This window comes from Dinoponera quadriceps, unplaced genomic scaffold (assembly GCF_001313825.1).
Source record: "Dinoponera quadriceps isolate SergipeBrazil2010 unplaced genomic scaffold, ASM131382v1 scaffold1395, whole genome shotgun sequence".
In the NCBI taxonomy this organism is placed as follows: Eukaryota; Metazoa; Arthropoda; class Insecta; order Hymenoptera; family Formicidae; genus Dinoponera; species Dinoponera quadriceps.
The window spans coordinates 281,771-296,053 of NW_014556488.1; the positions used below are offsets into that span (position 1 = coordinate 281,771).

At 42.0% G+C, this 14,283-nt stretch overlaps 3 protein-coding genes across 5 annotated transcripts; 1 reads left to right on the forward strand and 2 right to left on the reverse strand.

Annotated features, from left to right (window-relative positions):
* Nucleotides 1–670: 670 nt before the first annotated feature.
* Nucleotides 671–3,622, reverse strand: LOC106747804 (mitochondrial-processing peptidase subunit beta). The gene is made up of 7 exons (XM_014625721.1): nt 3,500–3,622; nt 2,800–3,018; nt 2,061–2,446; nt 1,758–1,951; nt 1,511–1,680; nt 1,147–1,401; nt 671–1,012 (listed from the first exon to the last, which is right to left on the reverse strand). Exons 1-7 carry the CDS (start codon nt 3,566–3,568, stop codon nt 872–874), a joined length of 1,434 nt encoding a protein of 477 aa, XP_014481207.1. The 5' UTR covers nt 3,569–3,622; the 3' UTR covers nt 671–871.
* A 179-nt stretch (nt 3,623–3,801) lies between these two features.
* LOC106747699 (RNA-binding protein 5-like) lies at nt 3,802–11,575 on the forward strand. Of its 2 annotated transcripts, none has more exons than XM_014625484.1 (8): nt 3,802–4,030; nt 4,648–5,252; nt 5,353–5,422; nt 6,876–6,949; nt 7,980–8,093; nt 8,172–8,940; nt 9,031–9,194; nt 9,259–11,575. In XM_014625484.1, exons 2-8 carry the CDS (start codon nt 4,674–4,676, stop codon nt 10,261–10,263), a joined length of 2,775 nt encoding a protein of 924 aa, XP_014480970.1. In that variant the 5' UTR covers nt 3,802–4,030; nt 4,648–4,673; the 3' UTR covers nt 10,264–11,575. The 2 variants fall into 2 exon arrangements, with proteins under 2 accessions (XP_014480970.1, XP_014480971.1); XM_014625485.1 differs by having other exon boundaries at nt 8,172–8,919.
* LOC106747702 (beta-1,4-galactosyltransferase 1-like) lies at nt 10,718–14,184 on the reverse strand. Of its 2 annotated transcripts, XM_014625492.1 has the most exons (3): nt 13,378–14,184; nt 13,081–13,292; nt 10,718–13,005 (listed from the first exon to the last, which is right to left on the reverse strand). In XM_014625492.1, the coding sequence occupies exons 1-2, from the start codon at nt 14,173–14,175 to the stop codon at nt 13,098–13,100; spliced, it is 993 nt and encodes a 330-aa protein (XP_014480978.1). In that variant the 5' UTR covers nt 14,176–14,184; the 3' UTR covers nt 10,718–13,005; nt 13,081–13,097. The 2 variants fall into 2 exon arrangements, with proteins under 2 accessions (XP_014480978.1, XP_014480977.1); XM_014625491.1 differs by having other exon boundaries at nt 10,718–13,292.
* Nucleotides 14,185–14,283: the final 99 nt, after the last annotated feature.

Genomic DNA, 14,283 nt, shown 5'->3' on the forward strand with positions numbered 1-14,283 from the left:
TCTATTTACACAATGAAGTTACTCTCATCAATCGATATTTGATAAAGGAAGATATATGCGTATTTTTTTAATATAATTTGTGCTTGATCGAAGTTTATACTTTATAAATGTAGAAATCTCGCTCTTTATGTCAGATCTGAAAAATGTCATCTATGCCAAAGCTTATTATACTAAGTAAGTAGTAATCAACTTTTGTATGATACATAAACAATAATCATTTTTTGTATGAGTATAAATATTTTGTAATTTTGCGGTTTGTAAAGTTTGCTTTTAGCATATTTACAAAGGATACGTTTAAAGCGACCATAATACTGTCCATGTCAAATACAGTCTACCGCAGAAGTACAAATATAAATCTTGAAATATTCTATTTCCTTTATATGCTATATATGTGAGATTTTCATAACAAATTGTTATGTATTGTGTAAATAAATAAATATTCCTGATTATTTATTGCTTAAATATATGCGCAATTTTGACAAATAATTAAAAAATCATTTCAAACTTGAAAATATTTTTACTTTTAAGTAGTACGATTTAACGATGAATCAGATGAACTCTTATTTTCGAACAGTTAACTCAATGACAAACGCGATTGGATCTTCACACATTGCGTATAACATTTTTGTACCGTGTATGCAAACATCTTATTAAATAACTATTCGAAACGTATTTTCGACGTATGTATGTTTATTTTGCCAGGTAGTATACATCGACGAACATTCACTTCGTAAATGTATTTCAAAATAAAACTACAACTCATATGGGAGAAAACATGAATTATATCGTTATTAGATATATGCACATTGTAGTTTTATTTTATTTCTAATCGGTGTGCTAAAACTGATCGATAATTAGTGCTTGAGGATGATTATACTCTGAGCCAATACATGCCGGAACGGATGACGTTATAATCTAGCAAATTTTCAATGGGTCCAACTGCAGCGATTACTGGGCAGTGATCGAAAATATACTTCATACCAACATCATGAATAGTTTGGGCAGTTACACTCTGAAAAAAAATAAATCATACAATAATCTATTAATTTATATTATATATCTTCTGTAAGAAATACATATTATTATAATGAACCCTATCCACTCGCTTTACACAAGCCCTTGAGGCGAGTAATTTAAACTACGTACATCTATCCTCATCTCGAGTTCGTGAAGTGGGATACGGCGATTATAACATAACATCTGGCGGCCAATATCTTCGCAAATTGCGGTAGTGCCATCCAATTGCAGACACATGTTAGTTTTGAGAATATTCTTAGCGCGTGCCACGTCCTTCTCAGTAACTGATGTGCACAGCCTCATCCATTCGTGCTGAATTTGACTCGCCATATCATCGCACTTCAAAGGATCACAAACGAAGTATACACCCCAGAGACCAGTATCCTATAAAACCAAAGAATTGCACATTTTTCTTGATACGTATCGATCACATTACAAATCATTATAAATGTATGTTGTTTTACACAAATAATAACGATCATCCAATACATACCTTGTAGCATGTATTAAAACTTTGATAGCTGTGACACAAGCCTTCCTCTGCGCAAGCTTTGGCTAGACTGCTCGCGTTATTTACACCCCCGCCTTGACTACGATCCCACGCTCCCATAAGGGTATTCGCGACCATAAGAGGAATGTTGTCTGCATCAGGCCATCCAGCACCTTACACCAAAATATGCTTGTTGATTACTATACAAAGCATTACGTTTAATTCGCCTCGTATAGGATTCTCTAAATACCTTCAACAGCGATCGCAATATGGGCGAGAGGAATCGTATCATCGCGGAACCTTATTTCAGAGCCGGTGTAACGACAAGATAGGACATAATCCGGAATTTTATCGTAGCTCGGTCCTTTCATTTGACCGAAATGCTTTTCGGCAAGTTCGATTAATTGGTTGTGATGTACACCACCGGCACCGGCCAGCACGAATCTACAACAAGAAAATCACATCACAATCAGTCCTTTCAAAAGTCTTCCGACAGTGTTTCATTCTACCTGAAGATATAATCCAACAATCGAATAAATAACTAGAATTTTACCTAGGTGGCCCATAGTGATTCTTCACGTATTGAACAAGATCATCTCGAGTAATACTTTTGATATTCTTAGTAGGGCCCAGTATTGTTCGTCCTAAGGTTGTGCCTTGATAGGCAGCGGCGTGCAAATGATCAAATACAACCTCTTGCAGATTTGTCTCGACCTCCTGCATCTCGCGCAAGATAACACCGCGTTCCCTTTCAATCTCATTTTCACCTAATTTAGAATTTTGGATAATATCACTCAGAATCTCAATAGCTTTCGGCACGTCTTGCGACAAGCATTTCGCATAAAATACTGTTTGTTCTCGACTTGTATAAGCGTTCAAATGAGCTCCCATGTTCTCTATTTCCAGTTCCAAATCGGTTTGAGAACGTTTGGTGGTTCCCTGTCAAAGAAACAATTCGTCTGTATTGATAGAGAATATGTGCAATGAATGATTGTACTAATTACAACAAAATTAAATATACAAGATTCTATATAAAAACTATATGATATACAAAACATTGTTTGCACATATTCTATAAGTGTGTTTTGAAACTCATTGTTAGTACTAAAAATCTATAGTTTACGTGTATTATAGATTTTCAGTACTGACAATGAATATCGAAACACAACCTATGTCAAAGTTCGAACATTCTATCTGAGTTATAAACAGAATAGTGCGTGCAACTTAATATATCACATAATTTAGAATGTAATTAGAAACAATTCTCTCACAAGTGATGCTATATAGTCTACCTTAAAAGCCATATGTTCCATGAAATGAGCGACACCATTGTTCTCATCTGTCTCATATCGGCTACCAGAATCAATCCAAAGACCAACAGTAGCTGTTGCAGCTCCACTATCTTCACTGGCAACTCTCATTCCACTGTCCAAAGTTGTAACTCTGGTAGCTGGTTGATTGATGAGTGCTTCCCTCAGAGAAGCAGCGGTAGAACGCCATTGTTTTGGTACCTATGAGAGAGTTATTGGAATCAATATGAATCTCTAATTGAAAATGTACAATTTGTCAAGGCTCGATTCGTAGTGAAATGAAGTTCTATTAATCAATAACAAGATGTACATGTACATCTGTTAAATTTATTTTTTCTCGTATTGAATATCAAACATTAAATCAGGTCTGTCAAAAATATAACACGAAGTCGATTGAGATTGGGCATATGGAGTTACATTGAGGTTATAAACCGATGTAAGCACTCAAACGGGTATTGATCGGTTTCGCTTTGTTACGAATAACTTAAATTGTCAGTCACTCACGTCGTTCTCGCATGTTACATGTCCTAAAGCTATTATTTTATTCTTATTACGTAAGGAGCCAATGCAGCTGACATATCTCACTACTGCCTCGAGAGCGAAATTCACGAGTGGATCGGTCGTGAGGACACGGTCATTTTACCAAAATGATCACACGTCATGAGGGTACAATCCGCTTTACCTTAACCAGGCTGGTCTTATTGCTATATGTGCGTAGCGCGCTACTAATTTTTAACAGACGAGTAGCCATTTCTCCGATTTATTCGACGAAACTGACGGAACTTGGCTCACAGTGGAGAAAAAATTACGAAGGTCGGCGAACGAGATGTCGCTGTATGCCAACTCTGTAATCGCGATTCCATTCACAATTCAAACGCTGATTGGTCCAAGCCGCAATTCTCAGTGACCAATAGCAGTCCGATACGAGGTGTTAAGGCGCCACAAGGACAAGCGCGCCACCATTTCTGCGCAGTTGGTGCTCGAGAAGCTTCGGGTACACGTAACGGTCTTGGCTTGTTCTCAGCGAGCTTCGCCATATTTCACGAAGCCATCGAGGAGTCACGCCATTGTGCGCATCGTGGATTAGAGTTATCATCGATTCATCTCGAGCGTTTCTCGCAGTTGAGTGAAGTGCACTGAGTGTCGCGGCTCTCCTCGCCGATCTCATCGCCTGGCTGAGAGTTCGCTGCTCAACGGTTCGCTACTGCAACGGGTAATGTTTTCTCCACAACGTCACGGCCATTCGCGCGCGCTCTCGATCGTAATAAAGATTCCGCGTTGCAATCTCGCCGAAACATACTCCTTTGTACGCAAAAACGTGTTTCCAATCGGGACGCATTATTTGACGCAGGAAAGGATCGCCGGCTCGCATAGCCCCGCTTCTTCCGGTGAAATAACGCGTTCTCTGCATTACAAAGCGCATTATCGGCACGATGCATAAAAGCTGCATGGAATCGATCCCCCTTTTTCTTCTTTTTTCGAGTATCCTGCCGGTAGCCACGATTCTCGGGCAAAGGACTCTTTGTCTCGAGTCATTGAAGACGCGGCTATAAAAATATATCCACTCGTTAACAGTTATTACATGCACGTTGTGATAATTTTTAATCGATACGCGCACAATAACTCGTTTTCCCTAAGTCACCGGTGGAGGGGAGAGACGCATGAATAAATGATCCAAACGTAATGAAGGAAATTTACAATTAAAACTCGATGCTGCAAAGATAAGATCCACTGTGTCAAATTTAAATTGCATCCGAGCTATTATCTGTTTTTATATATATCGGTATATGTTGAACGGTATGAAGAAACAATTGTTTTGTTTCCTTTCAGGGATCGAATACATACTTGTGTACAATATGTACAGCGGCAACATCGACCCCTGGGAGCCTGGCTATGGGCCGGAAAGAAGAAGCCACAATTCCGACTACGACTACCGTAGTGACTATGGGAGCAACAGATCTCCGGAATACACAGAACACCGCGACGTCGACCATCGCGATAGAGACCATCGTAGTCCGGAATACAGAAACCACCGTGGAAGAGACAGGGACCGCGAGAGGGATCGTTCGCGGGATAGGAGAGATCGTAGCAGAGATGAGCGCGATCGCAGCTATAGAGACCGCGAGGATCGTTACGGACGGCAACGTGATAGAGACTCTGTGGAGAGGGACAGGGACAGGGATAGGGACAGAGATCGGGATAGAGATCGTTCTAGACGCGACAGGGATCGGGATCGGGATAGGGATCGGAGGGGGAAATCGGATCGGGAGCGGGATCGAGATCGCGATGACGATCATAGCCGGGAAAGTTTGGACTTTGAGCACGACCATGGTCGCGCTTATAGCTCGTCCATGGAGGGGATCCACTACAAATCGCAATCTCCTAACAACACCATAATGATACGTGGACTTGCTCAACACATTACTGAGAATGACGTAGGTTGTCAACTTTGTGGCCTGACATATAGTGGCCACTCGTGAGAGCAGGCGTTACCGAGCACGCTTTACTATTATTATTCTGATGTGTGTATCACAGGTGCGGCAAGACATCCTCAACTGTGGTCTCATGCCCAAGGACATAAGGCTGATTCGGAAAAAAGATACAGGTAACTATTGTGACACGTTGAAAGCTTTAAATATCCGATGTGCCTATCTTGCGTATCAGCTGATTGTTACTTGGTGATATATTATTGCGTGCCGTCGAATTTGTACGATCGTTAGCTTCTACTACTGAGTTCGCACAAATAGTACGTGCGAGAGATTGCTTGAAATATCCATACGGATCTCTGACGAGAACGAAGCGCATCAGGGGTTTTCGGGTTGAGAAATTTCAAGAAATCTTTCACATCCTATTATGATATCGTGTAGCTCTAAGAATTTCCATTGGTAACATTCTGATATCGATACATACATCTCTCAAAATTCGTAGAATTTTATTAGTTCGAATGTGTGCGCCGACCGTTAATTGTTCATTGATGGAAGGTAAGTTCGCGAAGATAATGCGAGGAGAATTTTGAGAGGAGAACACAACGTTAGGTTACTTGCCAAAGCTGCATGAGAGATAGCTTAATGGGAGCTTAAATTAAGCTTACACTCGACAGTGCGTGTAATTCTAAAAAAAAAAAAAAAGAAAATTATCTACTAACCAATCACACCTTTTTACACACATGTTAGTGACACAAACTCTCTCTTGATCTTTACCAATGATGTAACATACAATTATACAGGAATACATGACAATCCTTCGGTTAGTGTACTCTTGCGCTTTACTTTAAGACGTCACATCCATCAAAGACATTACTTTAATAGCGGTACAACCCTATTATTGTTCCTCTTGTGATATGAAGTCTCAAAGTGAAGTGAGTACAGAAGATTCAAGATTGAATGCTTTAAGAAGCAGGTGTCGAGCCTGTTGAACGATGAACTTCTTAAAGACTTACAGGCTTGAATTTTCCTCATTTCGACCGTGAAGCTTCATATTCTAAGCAGAACGAAGATGGTCTTGCGCCGCTGCTAAAGTAATCTCTTTCTCTCTCTTTCTTGTGTTAATCTTTAATTTAATCCGCTATTACTACAGAGACTACGCATATGCAAATACGATCAATTGCGATACAATTTTCACACGCTCGGGGTCTGTTTTTCTTACCGGCGTTTCTCTTTCTCTCTTTCGTGAACATCGTCCTCTCATCCGATTTGACGTGACAAAGAAGGTTATTCAGAAGACCAGGAAAAAAAGACAACAAAAATTTGGCTCCGGCTAGATCTCTCTGGGCGTTTGAGAAAAATAATTCGGAATAACGCTAAATTGCGCATAATGGAATTGGGTTTTTTTTTTTGCTCACGACCGGTGTACCGCGGTCTCTCGCACGGTGTTGTAGAATTCGTTCTGCTGAGATTTAGGTAAATGGAATATGAAAGCAAGCGACGAAGCGAAGAGACACTTCGTTTGAAACTCGGTCTGTCAATGGTTGGTGCTGTGATTGCCTGCCCTCTCAGAGTAGAGAACCCCAGGCAAAAACGTGGATTAACTCTGGATATGTGTGTATTTGCTCTGTATAGGTGCTTCGCGAGGTTTTGCATTCGTCGAGTTTAACGCGACTCAGGAGGCCGCACGGTGGATGGAGATGAAACAGGTAGAAAGAAGTTCAATCCAGATTCCCAACCGATGCGTTGCACGCGTGCCACCGACTGCCCCGTGGCGGCAAGGCACGGTAACGCAGCCCTCTGGCCCTGCCCGTGGCCACGGCTGTGCACCTCAAATCAATATATTTCAATCTACCGTACCTAATTATTTATCTAGGAATCCCCAGATATTTTTGCAGACTTTTCTTATAACTCGCTCGCAAGCAAGTATTCGCGTAATATATATATGTATATATATGTGTATATATATATATACATATATATATGTATATATGTATATATACTCGGGCATCGTAAGTTCGTTCACTGCGCGGCGCGTGCTTTTACCTGTCCTCTGTCTGTCGTAAAAGAGAAAGAAAAAGCGAAAAAACAAAATAAAAAAATCTCTATCTCTCTCTATCTCTCTCTCTCTCTCTATCGTGGGCTAACAATGAAGATCGGAGGAGGGTCATTCCAGTCGTCTTTATATCGTTTCTCGACTCGTGTCTTATCGCATTTTCCGGCATGACGGTTCATTTCCGCGCCGATCTTGCTATATACGCGCGTCCATCCGCTTCTCTGTCATTACTACTTATATCTTTGCTTCTTTCCTGTTTCACTTGGTTCTTGATGCGATTTGTACTAAAACTACTTTTGGCGGAGTCTCTCTCTCTCTCTCTCTCTCTCCAGACATGCACGAATTTTTTCTTTCTTTTTGTTTTTTTTTAATTCACATAAAAAAAAAGTTTACACGCGCAAGTGATCGTTGCGTTGCTTGCCTGCACTTTCTTTACCGGAACTGGCAATTCGTTCGATTATCCGCGTAAAGTCGCGCATGAACAGTCGGTCTGCAAGCGGTGTGGAATGGCCCACGTTTAATATACAAGCCCACGAGGCTTTATTGTATATCACCGTTCGCTCGAGACAGAAAGCTATGAAGTAGAGAAACTATAATTTCGTCAACCAAGAAGGAAGTTTACGGGACAAACAGAGGCCTCGAGAAGACGTTGGACGGGATAACACTGAAATTCTCTGTTTCAGGGAGTGCTGATGCTGCAGGACCAATATCGCGCTCTGATGCAGTACAGTATACCGAAGGAGTGCCATGTGGATAAACCGCCGGCGAAGAACACTCAAGATTGGCACTGCGTCAAGGTGCGTTGAGTTTCGCTCCGTAAATTGTACATCAGTAGTCACTCGTTAACTAACTCTCTCTCTCTCTTTCTTTTGCAGTGTGGAGCGCACAATTTTAAGAGGCGCGAGACTTGCTTCAAATGCTCCGCCTCGCGAGCGGAAAGCGAGGAAGGTGGGGAAGGTAGCGACGAGATCAGTCCGCATCCCACCAACACCGTGCTCCTGCGCGGGCTGGACGTATTGACCACCGAGGACTCGGTTCTCCAGGCGATGAAGAATCTGTCGTCGATGCCTATACGCAGCATTCGCATCGGTCGCGATTCCCTCACCAACACGTCCCGAGGCGTGTGCTACTTAGAAATGGGCAACGTGGTGGACGCGATGTATCTGCACACCGCGCTCACGAAGCAAGGGCTGGTGGTGGACGGCAGGAAGGTGGAGATCACTTACTGCAAGCTCCATCAGATCAACAACGCGAACGCGTGGAAGTCGAACGACGCCCAGCCGCAGAAATACACGCTGGACGACGTCGCGCAATTGGCCGAGTACAGCGCGAACTTGTACGCCACGACGCCCGTACAGAAGTCCCAATACCTTCAGTATTACACGCAGTACTATCAGAATCAGATAATGCAGGGCTCGGCGATCACGCTGCCCTCTCTAAACCAGACGGACCGTGTGAACGCGGCGGCGGCGGTGGCGCAGTCGGCCATACAGCAGCTGCAGGCCTCCAGGAAGTTGGGCGAAAACGACGACGTGAAGGGACGGCCAACGCCTACGGCGCCGTCCAGCACGACGTTAGCGAGCGGAAGGGTTCCCGCGCATTCCAGCGACGGGAAAGTATATTGTGAGTCCCCGGAGAGTGAGAGTGAGTGAGAGAGGGAAAGAGTCTATACTACTTGAAATACATACTTTTATTTCGAGAGAAGCTAACTTGCGCGCGATATTGTACTTTCAGCCGTACCGGACGTCAGCACTTACCATTACGACGAATCGTCCGGCTACTATTACGATCCCAGCACGGGATTGTATTATGACCCGAATTCGCAATATTATTACAACAGCCACACGCAACAGTTTCTTTATTGGGACGCCGAATCGTTCTCGTACCAACCAGCCAAGGTAACGGAGGAGGATAGTTCGAGTCATCTCAAGACGCGACATTTTCACTTTTCAATTTTTGCAGACCACCGCGAGTACGACGCAAGGAGCTACGACCAGCACCACCATAACGGCGACGGCGAGCAGCACGGATTCCGCGAGTACCACCAACAATCAGCCTACGACCTCGTCGGCCGCCAGCGCGACTCAAGAGGCGTCGAAAGAGGACGACAGCAAGAAGAAGGACAAACAGGACAAAGTGAAGGTAGCGAAGAAAATAGCGAAGGACATGGAGCGTTGGGCGAAGACCTTGAACCAGAAGAAAGAGAACGCGAAGAGCAATTGGAACTCGGACTTTGCTGGCGCGGATGGCAATCAAGGTATCGGGAGCGGCGCAGCGGACGCAGGCTACGCTATTTTGGAAAAGAAAACCGTCGCGAATCCTTATCACGAGGACGAGGATCAGAGCGGCAATGGCTTGGTGGCTGCATACGGCGGTGGTAGCGACACCGAAGAGGAGATCGAGGATGTGCAGCAGGAGGAGAAGCAGCACACAGACTGGAGCAAGCTGGCGTGTCTGCTTTGCAAACGGCAGTTCCCGAGCAAGGAGGCGTTGATGCGGCACCAACAACTGTCCGATCTGCACAAGCAGAATCTGGAAAATTGGTACCAGGTGCGCGGTCTGGATCCCAACGATCCGCAACAGAGGAACAACAAGTACAGAGATCGCGCGAAGGAGAGGAGGGCGAAGTACGGCGAACCCGAGCCGCCGCAGCCTAACAAGCTGAAGGAGAAGTACTTGAAGACGAGAGTGGAGGAGATGTCGGTGTCGTACGAGGAACCAACGAGAGCCGGCATCGGGTCCGACAACGTCGGCAACAAGCTACTGCAGAAAATGGGCTGGAGCGAAGGGATGGGTTTAGGGAAGTCGAATCAAGGTAGAACGAGTATTATCGAGGCCGAGAGACGCGTGCCCACGGCCGGCTTAGGAGCGAAGACTTCGTCGTACAGCGCGTTGCCGGGCGACACGTACAAGGATTGCGTGAAAAAGATGATGTACGCACGGTATCAAGAACTGTCCGATACGTAATACGGATACACGAAGATACACGGAATAGAAAAGATACAACGGTTATGATAGATTTTATATATGTACATGCGTACATATATATGAATATATATATAAATATACATATAAATATATACATACTCGATTTTCCATAGATACGTAATTTACACGCTCACATTATTATTATCATATGATAATGGTTACTGTAATAGCTACTTACTGGTAACTGCACAATGATAGCCGATTCTTGGGACTACAGAAGTAACCATGCAGTTATTTCTTATAACCTCATGCAGAATTCTGTTTTCATACGCTTCACACATGGTGATATTTACGTAGAATCCTATATATTAAGAAAGTTCTTGAAAAAAAAAATATACAGGGTTCTCTCGTCAGAATAGACACGCTATTTCCTAATTTTATTTATATAACGTCAGAGTGTGCGTATCGCTCGAATTCAGTGATAAGTATCTAATTTCCTTCGAGCTGGACCCGCCTATGGCTTTTTTCGAAAGATACACTTCCCAACGTTAGACACGGGAAGGATAAAAAGCACTTGGGAGATAATAAGAGCGCCGTATCATTGTGCGATGCAATAATTCTCTTGCCCAAGAATAAACTATGTACAGCTGAATACCAGTGGTAAGATCAAGCGATTATGGATCCGATCGTTTCAATTGATTCTTTTGAATTCTGTGTGTGCGCAGAATACGAGATGTAAATTAAAAAAATATCGCATAATGTTACATATTTGGTGACTTAATAAACGGCTTATACGGCGGATTCTTAAAAGTACTATGAGCGTGTCGTACACGTGGCATAGAAATACTCGGGCTTTCTTGATATATTCTAAACAAAATGAACCTTTTCTTCGCGAAAGTATCGTTGTTGATACATTGATTTCATGTTTTTGTAAAAAAAAAGAAAATATTTGTCCTCTATCTCTTCTTATCTCGTACGTCTAAATTCGTGTCAAGTACATATATTTATTACATCGCAATGAAATCTTCTGGGTTTCATTCCCTTTATAGTTTGAATATACCAAGAGCTGGGTATGAAGATACAGAGCAAATATCCGTGTACTCACAGTTCTTTTTTTTTTATCATATTTGTCTCATTTCAATGATCGTACATTACACTTATCACTATACATACACATCTCTAACATCATTCTTACAATTTATTGTTATTTTTCTAAAGAGTCATCGTAAAAGAATCATGTATTAAATAAGGAATCGAGACAAATTAATAAATGTACATGTGGCATTATTGCTTGCATATTGCACGTGTAATTTTTTTTATACACATTAAATTTTCCAAACTTGCCTCGTTAGATTACGGCACCATTCTAATCAGAGACACATTTTCCTCTCTCCTTTCTAGAAATAATCTTACCACGGGAAGGTTACAATATTTATGAGCAATAAACTGTAATATGTATAATTTATAATATATTGCAAATAACATTCGAATCTCTCAAGAATTACAAGAAAGATAACTCGACTTAGTCCTTAAAAAAATTATACCTATGTGTAAACAAAGTGTAAAATCTTTATAAATTCGTTGAAAATCTACTTGTCTTAACAGATACGATAATATCTAACAATACAAATATGTAAAAGATCTACAGTTTCCATATTGCTGCAAAGAGTGTGATGCTCTCTCGAAACAATAAATACATACTCAAATATTCAAAGACAATATTGAGTAGAAAAATTTTCCGAACACAGTGTAGTCCGTTCAGAAATTTCTACATTGAAAGATACAAGTGCAGACCTTTGTGTTCTCTCTATTATTATTGAACGCATATTAGTTTTATAATATACTTTATCGTCATAACATACACTTAGGTTATATTAATCATTATTCTGTCACTATTATTTTTTGTCCACGTCTCCAGGAATGTAAAACGAAACATTCGATACTTCTATATTATATTTTATTCATGACTTTTATAGAAAATCAGGTTTGTAGTATTAAATTAGTGCTATAAGTATCGGTAAAGAGTGAGCGCTCTTAAAGAGAGTTCTCTAATCACATTTATATTTAAGTACTTACAAAATACCTCGTCAAACTTTGTTATCTAACAAAAATCTACATATTTTATATCTAAACTTTTTGTGGAAACAACCAATAAAAGATCACTGTATTATCATAATCACACAACACAAAAAACATGCAAGGACTAGAATATCTTTGGTCAGAGGTAAACATCATCAAAAGGCTATAATAATGTATTTTCTACGGAATAAGTTTGTACCATTAAACATTTGCGATTCTCTTATATGACAAATGTAATCGTGTGATTAAAGTATCATGAAATTAAATATATATAATTTAATGTAGCATTTAGTTATTTAATAGTTCGGGGAATATCTCGAATGTGGTATTGCTTTCTCTCAGTTTAACGAGTTATACGAAAGAAACACTTCTGATGATTACAGTCTTCAATCCTTATCATTTATATAACTATATTAGTACGCGTTCTCTCTTCAAGTTTTGTACAATTAATTACTGTTATCGCTGTAGCAATCAATACTGGTACCATCGGAAAGGCGTTTGTAACCGTAGACTCACGCACGCTATAAAATAGTCGTCATTATCTTCAAACTGTAATTGTTCGACGCTTTATTCGATGCACGAAATGTGAGTATTTTCAGTATTAATAATAAATATGCTTGCAGAGTTTAAATACAATGCTCCCTATCGCGGGGCACTAACAATTATGCGTGTCTGACAAATCCGACAGTTCACACTTTGTTCCTAAAAAATACTATATCGTAACTTATAGCCGACTTAAGAAAGATATGTTACGGTATATCGGATAAAAAAACTTACACAACCTATACAAATTATTACACATCAGCCAGAATCCAGGAGTACAATGGTCGTAACTGATGATTCAATACTCTGTACTCGAGATTATTAAGTCCATCGGTGTCGTATCTTCGCGCACCGCTCTCCAAATTTGCGAATCTCGCAGTGCTAGGGGTCTCCTTCTTATGCGTCAACATGTAATATTGCGCCACGTCGGGTCCGAAACGTGCGATCTGGCCGGAAAAAGAAGCAATGTAACCTAATGTTCTTTCGAGTAACAACTGTCGTCGCAATTTTAACGAATTATACGGATCAAACCTGCAAGCCTCTGGATTGTAAGCGATTGTAAAAGTCGTCGTCCTCTCCGCCCCAACCGTAGAAAACATTGGAGAAGCCGTTCACTCTCTCGAACTGTTTCCTCGTTAACGATATCGCGCCTCCGAACAAGCCGGTGTAAGGTAGATTGTATCGAAAGATATTTACACTGGAGCTCATGTGCCTGGGCATCTTGGTGCACGCGTAGATATTGTCGGGATTTTGCGGTATCAAGTCTATGTCTTGGAAGATGAAGCAGTGAAAGTCATTGATCTTGGTGGCCTCGGCGTAGCCGACATTGAACAGCTTGGCGCGATTGAATTCCCGCATTGGACTCTGCTCGATAACGAATATCCGGTAGTCGAGGTTCTGCGATTGCAGGAACGGATGTATGTAATTCATGAAAATGGCGAGCTGACTCTGCCGATTGCGATAAGGCAGTATGATTGCCACATTGAAGAGGGGATGACAGTTGAGGGGTTTCCACTGACCGCCCGGCAAAATGCCGAGGCGACGTGCCATCGCCACCGGGTCTTCCCTGGGATGCTCCTCCGGGTAGAGCAACTGAGACGGCCGCCTACCGTTCACGGAGATCACGCAAGAGTTGTCCCTCGGTGGATACGACCTCTCCATCTCCTCGTAGATGTTCTCGGTCTTGATGAAGGTATAGTGGGAGGCGAATCGAGCCGGATGGAGGCAGTAGCACAGCACGAGTATCGTCGTCACGGTGTAAGACAACCCGCGCGCGTAATTGTAGAAAAACGCGACGAGCATCTTCAGGACGTTGACGAGACCCCTCATCCTAACCTATACGCGTTCGCCGATAGACATACCAGTCGAAGCGAACGACGCTCAGAGTGACGCGTTAGATGCGCACCGAGCTTCCCGATCTCCGTGCGAGTACATGCG

What these genes read in the sequence shown, in the direction of transcription:
- LOC106747699 (XM_014625484.1), top strand. Translation starts at nt 4,674, where the DNA reads ATGTACAGCGGCAACATCGACCCCTGGGAGCCTGGCTATGGGCCGGAA. An exon ending in AACACATTACTGAGAATGAC is followed by an intron (nt 5,253 to 5,352) that starts GTAGGTTGTCAA and finishes TGTGTATCACAG; the next exon opens with GTGCGGCAAGACATCCTCAA. An exon ending in TCTCGTACCAACCAGCCAAG is followed by an intron (nt 9,195 to 9,258) that starts GTAACGGAGGAG and finishes CAATTTTTGCAG; the next exon opens with ACCACCGCGAGTACGACGCA.
- LOC106747702 (XM_014625492.1), bottom strand. Translation starts at nt 14,175, where the DNA reads ATGAGGGGTCTCGTCAACGTCCTGAAGATGCTCGTCGCGTTTTTCTAC. An exon ending in TACAATCCAGAGGCTTGCAG is followed by an intron (nt 13,293 to 13,377) that starts GTTTGATCCGTA and finishes TTTTCCGGCCAG; the next exon opens with ATCGCACGTTTCGGACCCGA.
- LOC106747804 (XM_014625721.1), bottom strand. Translation starts at nt 3,568, where the DNA reads ATGGCTACTCGTCTGTTAAAAATTAGTAGCGCGCTACGCACATATAGC. An exon ending in AATCACTATGGGCCACCTAG is followed by an intron (nt 1,952 to 2,060) that starts GTAAAATTCTAG and finishes TTCTTGTTGTAG; the next exon opens with ATTCGTGCTGGCCGGTGCCG. An exon ending in TATTGCGATCGCTGTTGAAG is followed by an intron (nt 1,681 to 1,757) that starts GTATTTAGAGAA and finishes TTTTGGTGTAAG; the next exon opens with GTGCTGGATGGCCTGATGCA.